This window comes from Physella acuta, unplaced genomic scaffold, assembly GCF_028476545.2.
Source record: "Physella acuta isolate Inbredline_101_S28 unplaced genomic scaffold, ASM2847654v3 ptg000036l, whole genome shotgun sequence".
Taxonomy (NCBI): Eukaryota; Metazoa; Mollusca; class Gastropoda; family Physidae; genus Physella; species Physella acuta.
This window is the reverse complement of record NW_026731556.1, coordinates 462,929-482,294: the sequence shown is the minus strand read 5'-3', so window position 1 is coordinate 482,294 and position 19,366 is coordinate 462,929. Positions and strand designations below refer to the sequence as shown.

Genomic DNA, 19,366 nt, shown 5'->3' with positions numbered 1-19,366 from the left:
TCTATTGTTTCCGTTAAATAATAATCTACAGTAGGAGATCAGACATTAAGTGTCAACTCTGTGTTAAATATCTCCGTTTTCTCTTACTATTTTTGCAAACTTTTTTCCAAAGAATAAAGAGTACAAAATGATATAAACACCATCATCAATATTTTAAACAAGATAAACCATACTCTGTCATTGGATGAATGCAGTTATAGAGGAAATAAAAACCAAATCGCTGTTTTGTAAGAGAAACGGCAGTGTATGGTTTGTATAAGGTTGTTATGACTTCCTAATCAGTCAGAAAATAAAAACAAAGTAGAGGCTTTTGTTAAACAGAAAAAACTGGAGTTGGTTTATCACTTTAAGATCAAGTTCTAAAGAAAAATAATATTCAGTCATATGTTAGCACGTTCAAGTTAAATCCAAAAATAAACAAAAAATGATTTTGTTGTTGTTGTTTGTCTAAGTGTGATGAAACAAAAAGAAACACTAAATACAGTTTTTAAATAGTGAGTTATCTGTACACTAAGGCTGTAGTCTGCAGTGAATTTCAAATACTGTGTTAGTTATTGTTTACATGACGAAACTACATCTTGTTTCTATGGCAATCAAGTGTCTTGAAGTGTCTAGAAGAGACATGTCTTAATTTCATCCAGTAGACACACAAGACACTTGGTCCTTTTATTTTGTTTCAGGCAACGCTTGGAGTGTTGGAAACAAGGGCAGCAACTTGTACTGGTAGCAATACACAAGGGTAGTATCCCCTACAGGTAACAATAGGCAAGAATAGCCACCCCTCCTAGTATACAGTTCCTGGGAAACTGCCTTAACACTTTCTACTGTCAATGTACAGTCTTTAGAACACTACTGCAAAACTTCATTAAAAGGCGGCTGGATGTGTCTATAAAAACATTTTCTTATTCTACAATAGTAGAATTTTAACTAGAAAATAAGAAAAAAATATGTAAAGGTATGATGAACGAAAATAACATATTCAAATCTTTGACGGTATCTTTGTATATTAATACACACTAAGGCTTACTCATATGCAATGTCTTATATTTGCTTTTATTTTTTGTTTTTAATTAAATTATATATAAAAACGTTAGAAATGCTTTTCTATACAATGTTATTACATTCTTTCTACATCACCAAATAAACATTACCCTAATAATAACATAAACATCGATTGTAGATAACTATTTGTCCAAAAGGTTACTTTTGAAACTACTCCGTCTTCGTTAACTTCTATACGATTCTCCGGTATACTAACAAAGAACAGTGGGCAATATAATGCTTGATAGTGCAAAAATGTTCAACCGTTAAGAATCGATAAGTAATAATGGCTGGGTGTAAAAGAGCGTAATCGCTTGGATAAAAATCACAAAACTGCCATCACAATAACAGCTCTGTTTTTACCTAGATGAGTGGTTTCCATTAATTACATGGCTTTTATGGGAGCAAATTTTAACTATGATTCCTAACTATGAATGTTATCGTTATAAAAGAAACGTCATTGCCTTTCTAAATGCAAATAAAAAGTTTTTTAAAAATAGTCTTGTTTAAGTATGTAATTTTCATCATAATTTCAAATTGAATTTTTACAAACTCATTTTTACAGCACTAAAATACATATTTGTTTCACTAACTATAATAGTATCATAGAGTAAATTAAGCGAAGGGAGGAAAAAATCGAATTAATTGCTTTTATGCACAAATAAAGTATTTTATTCAAGGAATGAGCCTTTTATCTGTAACTTTAATTCCTGGCATATGGCTGAATCACAATATTCCGTGGAAGCCATCATTTATATTGACCGTGATGATAGTGGTTAACCCTTTCATTTTTTGACCAGTTTGTACCCTCCTACCAACTTCTTCACACACTTTTGCTAAATGTGTGGGGTGTCGAGACGATTAGGGGTTAAAAATTGAAAAGCAAAACAGTTCGGTAGATGAACGAACTAGGGACTCGAACCCGGGGATAAATGACAAGCAGGTCACCACCTACACCACAGATAGTCCGAATAAAGTGATTGCTGTGACTCATGTGACTAATATGACTAATGTGAATGTGACTAGCAGCTCTGAACCATCTGCCATTTGTATTGAACTCTATGCTGGTACCAAGATGAGTTGCTGAACCCACCTATCAAGCCACATCTGCCAAGGGTTTCGAACTCGGGACTTTTCAGTTTAGCAACCATGAACTTTACTCGCCTGATCACTCCGATGTTTAATTTTTCAATTAATGACACGGAATTGTTTCGATTATATTACACATAGATGCATTTGTTATTACAAATACAAGCATTTTTTATTATAAATACATGGATTTGAATTCAAGATCAATTCGGAACTAATGCTATCCCATACCCAGTTCACAATTTATGTAGCAAATGAAACAAACTATTTTAGGTCATGATTTGTAAAAAAAAAAAAGAGATTACAATGAACCTTTAATGTTTACAGCAGGAAAAGTTAACCACCGCCAATTACTGTGAGTGCTTTTCAGGTAAATTTGATTACACGTTGTTGTTTTGATTCTATAACAAATACATGGATATAGATCCATGTACAATTCGGAACTAATGTTATCCCATGCCCAGTTCAAAATTCACGTAGTGAACGAAACAAACTTTTTTAAGGACGATGAACCTTTAATGTTTACATTTAGAAAATTTAAACGCCGCCAATTACTGTGTTTGCTTTTCAGGTAAATTTGTTTAAACACGAAGTGCTAAAGGGCCCTAACCTCGGGTGACTTGTTGCTCGTCTGACGGGTTAGCACCCTGTGAACTCGTCAAGTGACCAGCTCTTCACCCCAGTTCAGGTCTAGAGTCAAACAAGGTGAAGCAGACGTGAAGTGGGTCCCTAGACTTTGACAGCAGGTCAACATAACGTTCAACCAAACTGGGTTAACATAACGTTCAACCAAACTGGGTTAACAGGCCGTTCAAATAAAGTCGGTCACCATGATATTCAATGTAAGTAGGTCACTATGATATTCAATGTAAGTAGGTCACGATGATATTCAATGTAAGTAGGTCACCATGATATTCAATGTAAGTAGGTCACCATGATATTCAATGTAAGTAAGTCAGCACGCCATTCAACGTAATAACATTGCTAATGAACCCACCATGATACTCAGTCTAAGTAGGTCAACGTGATGGCCAAATTACATTACAATAAACGGTTAGACATGTGCATGAGTTTAGAATCCAACTATATTAAAGTTCAACAGGAATACACGATCTGGTAAACTCTACTGTGTGTAGAGAAACTTTACAGACCAAGCGGTACCTGAGGCAGGTGCAGTAGAGTACACCTGTTTTATCAGCATTAAGACAAGACTGAATTAAGCTTGGAATTATTCCTTTTTTTGTCCTGTCAGGTACTGACAAGGGCTGAGTTGACTCAAGGAGGTCCTACTAGTAGTCGTGCACACTGCTGATGGATGTTTAATGTAAAATGTGAAGAATTTAAAAATCTCAACTACACATTTAATAAAAGTAAAAAGAAAAATATTTTCGATAATCTGATAGTGTTGCTATTTGTTTAATATTTGCAGGAATTCTGTTCAATCAAAAGTGAAAAAAATGTGGATTTAAATCTGTGTACAAATTTACTACAAGCTTTTATCATCATTTGTTCAATAACAAGAATTAACTTCTGCATGTGCATTGTTGCGACCATGAACAATGATTAAAATGTAAAGGAAAGGATAAATAAATTCAAATGAAACAAAGAATATTATTTGACATGGATGAGAAAAGGAGCATTGAAAAGGTTACCATTATATAGCGTAACGATGACCTAAGCATATGGACGTCAGTGAAAATACAGAAAAATAAAAGAATCGGAACAAATTATTTTACTGATTATTTCCCCTTTGTCCCCACATCACTCTTCTTGGCTTGTTTGTTACCGGTATTACATCGGTTGTTTCCCTTTGCCCCTGCTACTCTTCTTAATTAATTACCCAGATATGTTTTGTTAGACTTGTTCTGTTAGGCACAGTTACCTACGCTGACTGGTTGACGCCAACCTAGACAGACACTCTTGACATCACCCTGCATATAATCGTCTGCTACATTTGTGTAGCTTCGTTTTGTGCAACGTTTGAAATTTTGAATCTAAAATTTATTTTAAAAAAAAAAGCATTTACAAAACTAGAAGTAACAAACGAAAATGCAATGGCCTATTGATGGAGAAATTTCTTTTTTAAACCGTAAAATAATGTAACTGCGCTTAACTTGAGAGTAAAACTACCAAAACAAACTAATTTAAGCGGTTAGTGCAATGTTCGGTATGAGATTAATTGAATAATTTCACAGCGCTCAGTGACAGAATCAGAGATAGCCGCGAGACAGAGAGAGAGAGAGAGAGAGAGAGAGAGAGAGAGAGAGAGAGAGAGAGAGAGAGTAGCCAACACATCGCTGGTTGCTGCGATCTTAGAAGAAAGGAAAATCAAGTTCTCTTTTCATAACATTCAAATTACATTGTGTCATTTTTATTGAAACTTGTTAGTATTCATGTTAATATAAAAACATTTCAATGTGTCCTTCAAATTGTATTCAATCTGTTGAGTGCTTGTGGTTACAGGAACAGACAGTCGCCTCACACACAAAACCAGTGTTTCTTCCAGACTTTTTTCTCCGGGGGGGGGGGGGGGCACTTGAAATTTTCGGGGGGGGGGGGGCGGTAGACTTTCTTCGGAACGGGGGGGGGGGGGCGGACACTGTTAAAAGCATATATTTTCTATATAAATTTCATTTCGTTCGGAATCCCCCCCCCCCCCCCCCCCCCAAGAGATGCCTGGAAGAAACTGCAGAAAACCTGACAATGTACGGCCTAGTATGTTGAATCACTGAATTGGAATTCTAATGTAAAAAAAAATACATTATTAGTCACATGAAAGAGACTATCTTCTGGGTAGATTTCGTTCGCACGAACAAGTAGTTCATTCAGTGAAGGTTAATGAAACAATTCATTCAATAATTTAACTTCCTTCTAGATCTTTAACTTCGAGGGATAATGATTTTTTTTAATTTGTGTGTGTGTGTGTGTTGTGTTTGGTTTTGATACGTACGATTTCACACAATTTACTTCCTGGAATCACAAGCTGTTGTCAGATTTATTTCAAGTTAGGCCAGAGATCTGACATAGAAAGTTGTACATTCATTGAGTAAGGTGAGGTCTAGATTTTCATTATTTTATGGTTGATTTGATTCAATGTTTTAAAATCAATAACGGAAATGTACTTACTTTAGATAACAATATTTAAAGGAAAACAATTGTCAATTTTTTTAAAAATACAAATGTTATTCTTTTTATAATTTAAGTAAAGTAGCATTTATTACATTGATGCAGTGGCGTAGCGAGGTCGGGTGTCACCCGGTGCAGCACTTAATGGTGTCACCCCCAGAGGCGTAGCGACCCTTCTCTGGGACAAACTTTCAAATTTTCGATTTGCACCCCCACCCCCCTCAAACTTTCGATTTGCACCCCCCCCCCCCCCGTTAAGTTTTTCTCTATATATTTTGCTATTTTTTGCCTTGGTGTCACCCCCCTAAATGGTGTCACCCGTTGCGATCCGCACCGCCCCCCCCCCCTCGCTACGCCTCTGCATCGATGCAAATGTTAGTTTTCATACAAAGAGCTTAGTAATAAAACAGATAGTGTGAGTTACATCACAAACATGTAAGTTAACTAACTCTACTTGTTTCATTAATAACTGTATTAAACTCACTGCAGCTACCATTTGCTTTTATACAAAGAGGTTGTACAAACTAATAAATGGTAGTAGTTATATGCTGACTTAAGTCAGTGGTTCTCAATTTGGGTACGATCGAACCCCAGTTGTTCGATGAGTAAGTCTTAATGGTTCGTGTTCAAGACACACACCGGACTCACATAATTCAAAATCGGACTTTTGTCAGTGTGGACGATAAAACTATTAAGAATGATTCGGTGAAATGCTTATATGAAACCGATGGTGTTCTTTACCTGCAGAAAGGTTAAGAACCACTGACTTAAGTAATAAATAAAAACTAAAGCAAATTTTGATTTTTAATTTTTCTTGTCTTAGGATAAAAATGGCCGATGCAAAAGATAACTTGCAGATATTTCGAATACTGCTGTTTCTTTTCGTAGCATGCGCAAGCTCATTAGAACTTAGGTCAAATCATCTGGAAATTAAAAATGACGACCAAAACGAAACGAGTTTAAACCTGAGCCAAAGAAATGACAGCAATGCTTCGGCAGCGGGAGGTTTGTTCAGAGGTGATACCAACACAAAAGACAGCAACATCAAAACAGCAAGAAGACTTGGAGAAGATAAGCTGGATGGTGAATACAGCGGCTGTCACAATAGTCATGAGATTGAACCCAAACATAGTTGCAGTTGTAGGTTCAACATCTGCAACTGTTCAAATCAAAGACTGAATGCTGTGCCTAGCGATTTGCCCTTCGACATGACAACGCTGATATTGAATAACAATTTCATTCAAGTTCTCCAAAATGGCGTCTTTAGTAACTACTCGCGTTTGAGAAATCTATCTCTTGAAGGTAACAAGTTAAAATTCCTTTGTGAAGATTCATTCCAAGGACTCAGTCAGCTTGAAGTTTTGAATTTATTCGCCAACTCTTTAAAATACAATGAAGCTAATTTTCCTACGGGTGTTTTTAAGCCCTTGAGCTCACTTAAGACTCTCATACTGAACAAAAATAATAAAGATTTGAAGAATTGTTCATACCCGCACATCTCGCTCTCTGTTTTGACAAATGTACAGACTCTGTATCTCGATGGTATAAGCACAAACTTTGGTGTAGGATTTACTAACATGACACATCTACAAACCTTAGTCCTGGTAGGATATTTATCTGGCTATTGTAATCTCATCTCTCTAAATAACTCGACATTTGTTAATCTCAAACAAATAACTGCACTCAATTTAAGCGATTGTGGGCTAAGTGGGTCTAAAGTCAGTCATAATACTTTTGAAAACTTAACAAACCTTCAAAGTCTAGACTTGTCTAGTAATTGGAATTTCGAGATGGAAAATTTGATAAAGATGAAATGGAACCCCAATCTAACAAAACTCTACATCAACGCTGTTGTTTCTCGTTTTTCCAAATCCTTGACCATCACCGAAGAATACGTTGCAAATCTTCCAAAATTTTTGACCCACTTGCAAGCCAGAGATAACTGCTTTGAAAGCGTGTCAGAAAATGTACTCTCAAAACTACCTACAAGTCTAAAGCATTTAGATATAGGAGGAAATAGATTTCTTTACGGGACTTATGTCAGGAATCTTTCTCACCTGGAAAGTTTAGAGACTCTTATCTTAGATGGGGCTGGCCAGGTACATAAATTGCCGCGATCTAGAAACCGTGAGTTGGAAGAGGTCATGGAACGCAAAGAAAATTCTTTAGGCATTGATTTCTTTTCTATTGCTGTTCCGCCAGTTTTGAAGACTTTAAAGATGGATGGCGCTGGTTTACAATACCTGCTGAGCAAAATAAAAATCACGAACAAAAATCGTATTGAAAATCTTATACTAAGCAGCAACTATTTTCCTGTTATTATGGGACCGATTTTTGGACTTGAAAACATAAAATACATTGCTTTAAAATTTACCTCTACTCATACAATCGATAAACAGTTCTTCAATAACCTGGTTAGTTTAGAAAATGTCTCTCTTGCTAATAATGTTATTGGAGAATCTCTAGAAAAATCTAAGACAGGAAATTCGTTATTTCACCCTCTTCGTAATTTAACAACTTTAGATCTATCCCATAATTTTATAACCACCATGCCCAACAATACATTTAAAAACCTGGATAAACTTCAAATTCTAAATCTTGAATCCAACAATATGTGGCAGTTCACTGTGGATATATCACATATGAACAACCTAACATTGCTGAACCTCAGCCGCTGTCAGCTGACGAGTTTACCCGTCAAACTTCGAAACCACATCGACTTCCTCACCACCAAACCCGGGCACAGCATCACCGTGGACCTGTCTTTAAACCCTATCAACTGCGACTGCGACAATTTTGAATTTATCCAATGGATGAAGAAATCTCCAGCCTTTGATGCGAACTTCACACACTACATGTGCCAGTACTCCGATGGATCCTTCAGGTATGTCACGGATGGGTACGACAAAACTCTACTGGAACTAAACAGAGCCTGCGTGAGTAACTACATCATCTTTCTTATTGCTGTACTCTCCACCATCGTGCTGGCTGCTGCCGTCGTTGCTTGCATCATCTACAGGTACGTTGACCAACACCGAACAGCGTGTACCTTAATATTTTACCGACAATTTACATCTATTATATTTTTTTAAATTTTAAATTCCCTAAATTACGTGATTAAACCTGCTATCGTAATCCGATTTCTAATTAGTTGAAGAATTTTCAAACAACACCCTCAGTAGGTTTTCTATTTAATAATTACTATTAGAAATAACTCTCGTGCCTGCATCAACTTTAACCAATCCACAATAAACCCCTCTTCATTACATTATATGTATATATATATATACATATATATATATATATATATATAAGAATAATAAATAAGCAATATGTGGGCGTGCGTGGGCATGTGTGTGTATGTGTGTCTGTGTATGTGAGTTTGCATCCAGACAGATCGTATGTTACGTATGTATCTGTACGTATGTACGTATGTGCGCTTGTTATTTTAGTATTGTCTAGAACACATGTTCCCGATCTTGCAAGGTTTTTCTGGGGGATTTTCTAGTTGTAGACTATATATAAAATATACTTTCGTAATGGTATGGGGTCCCGGATCACCTGGGATGTATTAAAAGTGGTCTCCACTCAAACACGTTTGGGAACCTAGGACATGAAATGATGAGGGGGGTGATTTAAATGTGTGTGAAGACTTAAATAAACTTGAATCATTGAATGTTCACTTCAGATTTCGGTGGAAATTGCGCTATCTCTACTTTGTCGCCTACAACAAGTTCAAAACTCCAAAGGAGGCTGAAAGTAGTTTCAACCACGACGCTTTTGTCTCTTACGCATGCGCTGACGAGAATTTCATTGTGAATGAACTTATGCCAGGTTTTTGTCACAATAAAAACGAAACTATTTTTTTTCTACTTAATAAAATTCTAATTTTTTTTAAATGAATCAAAGTATGTTTTTTTCAACAAGTTTATTAGTTTGTAATGAGTTCAGCTAGTTATAACAACTTTCAGTTTAGTAATAAGTAAAGTTCCATTTTCGAACTTGGTAATCCAGGGGACAAGAAAAGTAGAGTTTACCTGTTTCTGTGACCTTTGCATATAAAGAGATAGTGTGGTCAGCACTATGCCCTTGCGCCCATACTTTCCTTGTCAGGTATCCTTTAGAACTGGGTAGACTCAGGGATGTTCTACAAACTTAAACCCGGATTAGAACTTGAGACTTTCGGGTTAGCAGTCTAGCAATTTCTCATTTTCTCTCTCTATCTGTCTCTCTATCTCTCTTTATATATATATATATATATATATATATATATATATATATATATATATATATATATATATATATATATATATGATTTTAATAAATATTTGTTAGAGTATTGACTAATTAAGGAAAATGAGTGAAATATGCGGTTTGATTTTTTCACAGAGTTACAAAGTCACGGTGTGGATCTTTTCATACACGGGAGGGACTTTGTGACGGGGGACTACATCGCTTCAAACATTGTCACCGCCGTACGAGAGAGCAGGAAGACTTTGGTGGTACTCACTAGACACCTGCTCAAGAGCACCTGGTGTAACTACGAGCTACAGGTAGGTGCACCTGTCTGTGAGATCAAAAACTCATCGATCGAATCGTAAAGTCGGATACAATTTTACCGGTGTATGGGTAAAACCAGACTGCCCAAAACTCACCTGTCTAATGGTATGGTCAGATAGGTAATAACTCACCTGTTGTAAAGCTAGATCAAATTTTCAAGGTGTATTGTCAAAGACAGTCACCTCAAAACTCACCTGTCTAATGTTATGGTCAGATAGGTAAAATCTCGCCATATGTAAAGCCAGATCAAATTTTCAAGGTGCATTGTCAAAGCCAGTCACCTCAAAACTCACCTGTCTAATGTTATGGTCAGATAGGTAAAATCTCGCCATATGTAAAGTCAGATCAAATTTTCAAGGTGTATTGTCAAAGACAGTCACCTCAAAACTCACCTGTCTAATGTTATGGTCAGATAGGTAAAATCTCGCCATATGTAAAGCCAGATCAAATTTTCAAGGTGCATTGTCAAAGCCAGTCACCTCAAAACTCACCTGTCTAATGTTATGGTCAGATAGGTGATAATTCACATGTTATAAAGCCAGATCAAATTTTCCCGGTGTATTGTTAGAGACAGTCACCTCGAAACCCACCTGTATGATGGTATGATCAGATACGGGTCGTCCATAAATGACGTCACACTCGCAGGGGGGTCCGTAATTTTGTGACGGTGTGTGATGTGGGGGAGTGGTGTTCAGATGGTTTGACTTCACTTTTTTGCATTATAAAAAAGCACTGTTAGAAATCGAGTTTTAGTCGTTTAGAAAACGGTTTTAATAAATTTTAACAGGAATTGATCAAAATACTCTATTTTGACAGAGTTCTGACAAGATTTTAGAAGGGGTGGGGGGTTAAGGCTGAGGTGTGACGTCATTTTAGCGGGGGAAGCTGGCTTTTTGTGACGACGTGTAAAGGAGGGGAGGGGGAGGTAAAAATCGTCAAAACAGCATGACGTCATATATGGATGACCCCATAGGTAAAAACTCACCTGCTTTAGTGTCAATTAGATTCAACCTTTGCAGCCTTTTAATATTATAAACCCTCATGCACGGACTCCGAGTGATATGTTAATAAGTTTTAGTCTCCTTTAAGATACTTTTATTTTCCTACAAGTTTTTCTTTGTTCAATATATCATTTAGTCTGTGTGATAGGTCAAACAATGTAATATACTTTTTTGGCAAAAAACACACAAGTGACTCCCACCCCAGGAGAAAAATGTATGAAACAAACCCTAAATGCATCTTTGATAAATATATAGTTTTCATTAAATAATTAAAAAGTATTCGTTGGAAATTGGTTTTAAAATTCCTATTTTAAATATCACAAGGGGAGATAACTAGCTCGTAATGATAGCTCTATCAGTCGAGTGCACAACAGGTGTTCATGAAAAATTATCTTAAGAAATCTTTGAGATTAGAGACGTGGGGGCAGATAATTGTCGATTGTAACGCAAAGGTAATGCACATTAAACTACTAAGGGGGGTTTTAAGCCAATATCTTCAATAGTTTAATGGTTGACGTGATTAAGCACTATAATTATCATAGAGAACAGAACAAATAAATTGTTTAAAAGTTAATTATTGAATTACTAGCAGTTGGGGCGTCCGAAGCAAATCTATCCCTTACCCCCTTTCCGAACGAAATATAATTTATATAGAAAATATATACTTTTACTAGTGTCCGGTCACTGTAAAATAGAACCCCACCACCTCCCCGAAAGTTTCAAGTACTCTTCCTCCCCCTGAGATAAAAGTCAGAAAGAAACACTGATTACTATTTTTATAGTTTTTGACATCCTTGTAGGGGTCGGCGTGGTCGAGTCTGTAAAGCTCATGGTTGCTAAACCGAAAAGTCTTGAGTTCAAACTCTCGGGCAGATGAGGCTTGTTAGCCAGGGACAGCCACTCTTCTAGGAGAGACAACTCCAAAATCAAACATGTATAAACATATATCAAATTAGAAGACCTTTCTTAATGATGAGAAAATAGAGTAACTCTTTTTTTATATAGAAAACAGTTAAATACTAAAGTGTGTACAGTATGTTTTTAAAAAAACAATTTTTATTGTAAGAATATTAAATAGGAAAATAGTGTGTTTTATTTTACTAAATGGTGTGTTTCAACGTGTAGCTTTAAGAAACATATAACTACACATCAAACACATGTAAACATGACACATCTGTAAATACGTGTATCAAACTTAAATGATCTAAAAGTTTCCCTTTCAAACCTGACGGTCTATGGGGCAAGTGAAGTTGAGTTCACTTGTTTCTGTGACCTCGGCATATGAAGAGATAGTGTGGTCAGCACTATGCCCAGCCGCCTTTACTTTCCCTAACGTCAGTTAGGTACCCATCAGAATTGGGTGGACTCAGGTACGGTCTATTGACTTGGACCCGGATTCGAACACGAGACTTACGGGTTAGCAGTCCAGCTCTCTACCGCTAGACCACTCCGTCCCTTTAATGATCTAACTATGCCACAATGCATCTCAACTTAATCACCCCGACCTTGCCTTTGTTCCACCCGCCCCCCCCCCAGATGGCCAACATGGAGTCGGTCCACACGGGGCGACGTGTGCTGCTGTTCCTCCTGAAGGATTCCATCCCAGCTGGCGAGCTGGGCCACGAGCTGCTCTACCATATCCGCAGCAACACCTACATCACCTACCCCAGCAGCAACAACAGCAGCGACAGGGAGTTGCGTGTGTTCTGGCAGAAACTTGCTAATGACATCAGACAACCTTAGCTACAACGTTGACACATGTTCTCTTCTTACTTCATCAACGCTTTCATTGTTTTGTGCTAAGTCTTTTTTACCTTATGTGCTTTATGATTTACACTATACACACATATATATATATATATATATATATATATATATATATATATATATATATATATATATATATATATGTATATATATATATATATGTATATATCTATAGTTATGTGTGTATGGTCATGTGTGTATGTGTTTGTGTTTGTGTTTTTCAATGCTTGGTTGTGGGAGTGTATGTGTGTGTACAAAGAGCGAGAGAAAAAATTTTTAAATTAAAAACAAAAATAAATAATAATTTCTTTTTTACTGAAGTTTGTTCTATAAATCTGCATTTTTTTTGTCTTTTCAACTTGTTATTCAATGTGGCTGGGCTTAGCTCTGACCACACAATAACTTCACGCGCCATGGTGTTGGAATCAGATAAACTCTACTTTATCTGCTTCGTGGATTTCAAGTGAATCGGCAGATCTGGAAGCCTGTTTTCAGAAGTAACGAAGAAAACTACTTCTCATTACTAACATTTATTAATCCACTCGACCAAGCATTCATTTATTCTTAAATATTTCACCACTACAAACTTACATGGGCTTATTAAAATAATTTTAGTCGAGCTTTATTAATGAATCGATTGGGTATAAACAAGAACGGAGTAGCGAACAGAGATTGTCAGTTTATAAATTTTTAAATTTTAAAAATATTGCACTTCAGCGTAGGTAAATAATCTATATCGATATTCCTAATATGGCATGAAATTACAGCAGTATTTTGGCAATGTCTTGTGTTGGATATTTATTTATTTGTTTTGAAGCCTTAAGACCTCTTTAGCTTTTAGATTTAGATTTTAAAATGTGTGATTCAGCAATTGGTTATAGCGAAATGGTGGACAAGGATAAAGCGTAGAGAGGAGATTGAAACAGATCCTCATGAGATTTGTGTGCGTTTTGTCAGCATCAAAGACATACCTAAATATTGTAATGGTGAATCGTGAGTAGCAAACATGTCCTAAAGAGTAAAGCAAAAACTTTTTAAAGTACATGAGCAAACCACATTGGTGATCATCCATAAATGACGTCATACTTTTTTGTACGAGTTTTACCTCCCCCCCCCCCCCTTCGCCCTGTCACACATCGTCACAAAAAGCCAGACACCTCAGCCTACAACCCCCCTCTAAATTGCAGTAGAATTTTTATTAAAACATCGATATTTTTTTCCAAATTCTGGTCTGAACTCTGTCAACATAGACAATTTATTACAATTTATTAAAGTTTTCTAAAACGCAAAATAACGGCTAAAATTTATTTTTGATATTACAAAAGTGTGACGTCACACCATCTGAACCCCCCTCACCCTCATCACAAAATTACGGACCCGCCTCCCCGTCTCGCATGACGTCATTTATGGACGACACCTTGGTGATCAAATAACTGATTAAAGAGCGGATTATAATAAAGTTATGAATGTATTACAGTTGTTTCGTTTTTGTTTATTGCTTTGCTGTTGTAAAAAAAAACGAACTTACCAATAATTACAATAAATTATAATCAGGTATAGTAATGACGTCGTTATTGTCTCGCATCAGTGGTAGTCCTCTAATGTTTTTACTAGTTTGTTTTCGCTTGGCATCTCTGGTGGCTAGTTTGAAATAAAATGAATAAAAATGTAGGCCTATTTACGAGAAATGTTCGAATTAACGAATCAGCTTAAAATATAATTTTTCGACTTCTTTTGAGTGTTGCTTTACTCAGTGGCGTAGCGAGGTCGGGTATCACCCGGTGCGGCACTTAATGGTGTCACCCCCCCCCCCCCCCCCAGAAGCGTAGCGACCCTTCCCGGGGACAAACTTTCAAATTTTCGATTTGCACTTTGGATTTGCACCCCCCTCAAATTTTTTCTCTATATATTTTGCTAATTTTTGTAATTTTTGCCTTGGTGTCCCCCCCCCTCCCCCCGATCTCGCTACGCCTCTGGCTTTACTATTTCCTATATTCCTATCATTTGGAGTATAACATCTATCTATATATATAATTCTCTTCTGGGATCAGTTAGAAAACAAGCTGCAAGCGCGCCTTTGCAGTCCCCTCTCTTCCTCTCTATCACTATCACTACCACCCCCACCCCACCCCCACATGATCTGGTGAGCGGTGTTCACTCTGTTTACATTTTACAATCATAGAGACGGGTTTGGTGACGGCTATTAGGGGCAGATAATTTAGTTTGAAACGATTTTAAACTTAGAGGAGGTAACTAAGAGGAGGCTGCTTTCACGTGGGGGGTGGGGGGGGGGGGGTTAGTGTTTTTAAGCAAATATTTTCAATGGCAGCATTGGTACTGTCGAATTCACAAATTATAAATTACTGAAAAGTAGAAAAAAACAACTAAATAGCGGCGTATGATACGCAGCGGGTCGGCTCGTATATATAATTCTCTTCTGGGAGCCGTTAGAAAACAAGCTGCAAGCGCGCCTTACAGTCCCCTCTCTTTCTCTCTATCCCCCCCCCCCCCCTCACCCCTACATGGTCTGGTGAGTTGTAGTTCACTCTAAATGTTTACATTTTACAATCATAGAGAAGGGTTTGGTGACGGCTATTAGGGGCAGATAATTTAGTTTGAAACGATTTTAAATTTAGAGGAGGTAACTAAGGGGAGGCTGCTTTCACGGGAGGGGGGGGGGGGGGGAGGGAGGGGGTTTAGTGTTTTAAAGCACATATTTTTAGTGGCACAAATTATGAATTACTGAAAAGTAGAAAAAACAACTAAATAGCGGCGTATGATACACCGCGGGTCGGCTCGTTAGACGATATTAAGTTAGCTTCAACACTTTTTTATTCATTCACGCTACAACCCCAACGGCACATCCTTCTTTAAGACTCATTCATAACAAACTCACAGATATCAACAACACGGTTACACACTACACAGAGACTCGACATTCAAGGGATATAACTAAGATATATGTATAACACAAGGGACGTAACAATAACAAATGGTATAATGTTACATTGAGAGTCGTATGTTTCGGAAATTAATTAACTGGAAATTTAATTTGCTTGTATTGAAATAGTAAATTAGTGATTTTTATTTTCTTTGACTTGTTTTAGTTTCGGGATTAAGGTTACCGTCTTTCAATAGGTTAACCACCATCCGTATACTATGTGAAATTTTTTTAACCTTTGTATTTAAATACTGGGCCGATTATGTATTAATATTCCACGATTGTCCTGGTGGTAAAGTTATATTAAAATATGTATAAATTTTATCCCTTTAAAAAAAAAGTAATAAATAAATAAAAAAGTATAAACGTTATCCCTTGAATCATCATGTAATTACACATTTGCATTTTTAGTTTCAGGTTGGTTTTTAATTTTTATTTTCTTTATATGTAGACGTTTTGTATTAGATCTATGTATAAGTAAACAATCTTAAATGAATGAAAGCAGGTTACAAGTGAGAAAGAAATATTACTATTGTAAATCTGTATCAGTCCTCACAAGCCGATGATGAAAACTGTAATACTAAAGCGAACACACAACTGACGCTGTAAATTACATGTCTGAGGCCAAAAAAAAAAAAAATTAGTAACGAATTGGCCCTTTTATGAAATTCTTCCGTATTATATAAAAAAAAATCACAGACAATTCTGGAACCCTGTATTGATTTATTGTCCATCCCGCTGCTTTAAACAATCAAACCACAGCCATAAATGTGCCAGATATTTTATTGTGTACATTTTTGTATCGATCTACGAGGATATTTGTTGTGATAGATAAACCAATGCAGCTAAACAGTTTTTTGTAAAGTGTGAGATGTTTGTGTCGTTGGTGGTACAATTGTTTTCATTTAAGGCCGTTGGTAAGTATTTTAGAATACTTCATTTTCACATTTTAAAGGCTTTGTATCTAAGAATAGTTGTAGTATTGTTGGGCATAACTTTATATATAAAAAGTAATTTGCATTACAAGTATATTTATAATATTTAATTAATATATATGTATATATATCTAATATATAAAGCTCAGTTCTGTATGTAATGCATATGTTTGTCGTTGGAATTGTATGAATTTAAGTGTTAGAAAATTTTCGTGCGCATTTGTCTAAATTTATTAGCTAAAAAATTACTATTGAAAGTGTTGGGAAATCATTTTCATTTTTCAAATTATAGTAATAATTGCCGGCATGTTCATTAAACACAAGTTTTAAAAAAAATATCATCTTTTACAAAAATTCTAATTATGTCTTTATTTAGTCCTATAGCACTTACTTCCCTTTGATAAATTAGGAAAACAAAATTACTTCCCTTTATAAAACCATTGCATTAGTCGAAAATAATTTACTTTTTAATTACTTTGTTTTGGTGTTGGGAAAAAAAAATAATTACATAATTAGCGGGGATTGATCAAGTACAAATGTTGTAGGTATTTTACGGATAAGCTTGGAGTATTAAAATTGTTCATCAAATTGAAACAGGCGCGTTCGTTTAAGTGAGTGCAAAAGACTATGAATAAGTTGGGGTACTATAGTCGTTCATTAAGCTAAAACAGGTGATTCCGCCCCGGGCGCTTATGTTCGCGTTAGTGTTTTCTTTGTGTTTAGGTGGGTTTGCGTTAGTCGTTGCGTTTTGATTTGGTTCGTTTTTGTTCTTTCTTTTTTCGTTTTTGTTTGTGTTTTTTTTTGGGGGTTTGTATTTGTGTTTTTGGTTGGTTTTGCGTTTGGATTTGGTTTGTTTTCGTTTGCTTTTTCGTTGTTTTTTGTTTTTGTTGGTATTGGTGTTTGTGGTTGGGTTTGTTGTTAGGTTTTTGTTTTCGTTTGCTTTTTTGTTTGTTTTTTCTTTGTGTTTGTATTGATGTTTGTGGTTGTGGTTGGGTTTGTTGTTAGGTTTTTGTTTTCGTTTGTATTTGTAATTGTGTTAGCGTTATGTTTGCGTTTTGTTGTTTTGGTTGGTAGTGGTTTGGGTGGGCAATGCCGGGTTTATGATGATTACTAAACACACAGGTAATGGTCTTTAACAGAAAGGTTTTTCACAGAATCCAGAGCAGGGCCTGGCCGGGACGGCTAGTATATACATACATAGAGAGAGAGAGAGAGAAGGGGGGAGAGAGAGCAAAACAAACAATCTTATCCTATATTTCATGATATAATTTTGTATCCATTTCCCAGACTATCATTAGCATCAATTTTAAACATCGCTGTAATTGTTTTTTTAATCTATCAATCTTAATTTCAGGTTTAAACTCAATCATCATGGCTTCAACAACACCCTCCATGTCGACAGATAAAAAAACCGAGCTAATACCTCCAACCCAGCAGTACTTAATCAACCTCTGGTTTTTTAGCATACTCTCACCAATATCTGCTATTGTCTGCGTCGTCATTACAGCAATCAACTTTCTAGTCTTCGCCAGACAAGGACTTAATGAACGGGTTAATTTTTCGTTGTTTGTGTTGTCTCTATACGAGCACCTGACGGCAATATTCACCATGGTATTGTTCGGATTTTTTGCCGGTATTACTTTTAACTTTCAATCAGGTGTGAACTTGTTATCGTTGATTGAAGTCGTTGGCTGGGTGAGGAATTTGTTTTCTGATCTGTCGTCCTTTATGATTGTCTATATCTCTATCGAAACTTCGTTGTGCGTGCTTATACCGTTTAAATTTAACACGCATTTAACTATTACCAAAGTGAAAATTATAGTGCTTTGCATATTTATGTTTGTGATATTGAACTACATTCCTTTATTGGGGAGTTTCCGGTTTGTTTTTGAGTTCCGCGCAGAAACGAACAAAACAGTTTTAGCATTAACGTACTCGGAAGTAAATACAAGAATAATTGAGGTCAATGACCTACTTTTTGGATTTACACTTCCGGTGCTGTGTCAAGTCAGTATCATCGTCTGCGTGATCATCCTACACGGAAAACTCCAGGCGTCTGCACGTTTTCGTTTATCCGCTTCAAACTTTCGAATTTCCAGAGAGTTCTCGAAAACTCCAAACGCCAAAACGACTCAAAGATTACCCAAGAGACAAAAGCGCGTAATCAGGATGGTGTTGCTCATTGCATGCCTGTACCTCCCAATCAGCTTGCCACAGAGTGTACTCGCCTTGGGCAGAATGTTGGCACCAGAATTAGCCACCACAGAGAACTACCTGTATCTTCTAGCTGGCTTCACCTATGTGTTTCTCTACACTTTACATGGATCTCTCAGCATTTTCGTGTACTTCAAGTTTAACTCCAGCTACCGAAAGACGTTCGAGAGATTTTTCTCTAAGACTTGAAATTTAAATTAGGGAACTTAATTCCATTAACACTGCCATGTCATTTATTGTTAAAAAAATTAATTTAGTTATTGAGCTGAAATAAAAACATTAAAACATTAAATCTTTATTAAAATATAAAACCTAAAACCATATAGGTCAACTTGTATGTGATTATAAATCTTCTCGTTGTATTTTGTGTTGTTTTAAACTACGTGTATGCATAATAGCGTAGCACGCACACAACTAGGTAACCTAAGACTAAATGTACTTAGGAACGTTTCACATAATTTAAAAAAACGAAAAAGTCCGCCACTTGTAATAAATTTGAAATTGATTTGAACGGTATCGATTTGTTTAAAAACCCTAAAACAACACCGATTAAAATATACTTAGATAAGAGTTCTCAAGATCATCTCAACAGAACTCAAGCTTATGACGGAATATTGACTTGATCGTCAAGGCTTGAAGATTGACTCGATCATCAAGGCTTGAAGATTGACTCGATCGTCAAGATTGTGTAC

At 36.2% G+C, this 19,366-nt stretch overlaps 1 protein-coding gene across 1 annotated transcript; it reads left to right on the top strand.

The window, feature by feature from the left end:
• The first annotated feature begins 6,086 nt into the window (after positions 1 to 6,086).
• Positions 6,087 to 12,560, top strand: LOC131942614 (toll-like receptor 4). The gene is made up of 4 exons (XM_059302503.1): positions 6,087 to 8,275; positions 8,945 to 9,090; positions 9,646 to 9,809; positions 12,354 to 12,560. Exons 1-4 carry the CDS (start codon positions 6,087 to 6,089, stop codon positions 12,558 to 12,560), a joined length of 2,706 nt encoding a protein of 901 aa, XP_059158486.1.
• The last annotated feature ends 6,806 nt before the right edge of the window (positions 12,561 to 19,366 follow it).

What these genes read in the sequence shown, in the direction of transcription:
- LOC131942614 (XM_059302503.1), top strand. Translation starts at nt 6,087, where the DNA reads ATGGCCGATGCAAAAGATAACTTGCAGATATTTCGAATACTGCTGTTT. An exon ending in GTTGCTTGCATCATCTACAG is followed by an intron (nt 8,276 to 8,944) that starts GTACGTTGACCA and finishes TGTTCACTTCAG; the next exon opens with ATTTCGGTGGAAATTGCGCT. An exon ending in TGTGAATGAACTTATGCCAG is followed by an intron (nt 9,091 to 9,645) that starts GTTTTTGTCACA and finishes ATTTTTTCACAG; the next exon opens with AGTTACAAAGTCACGGTGTG.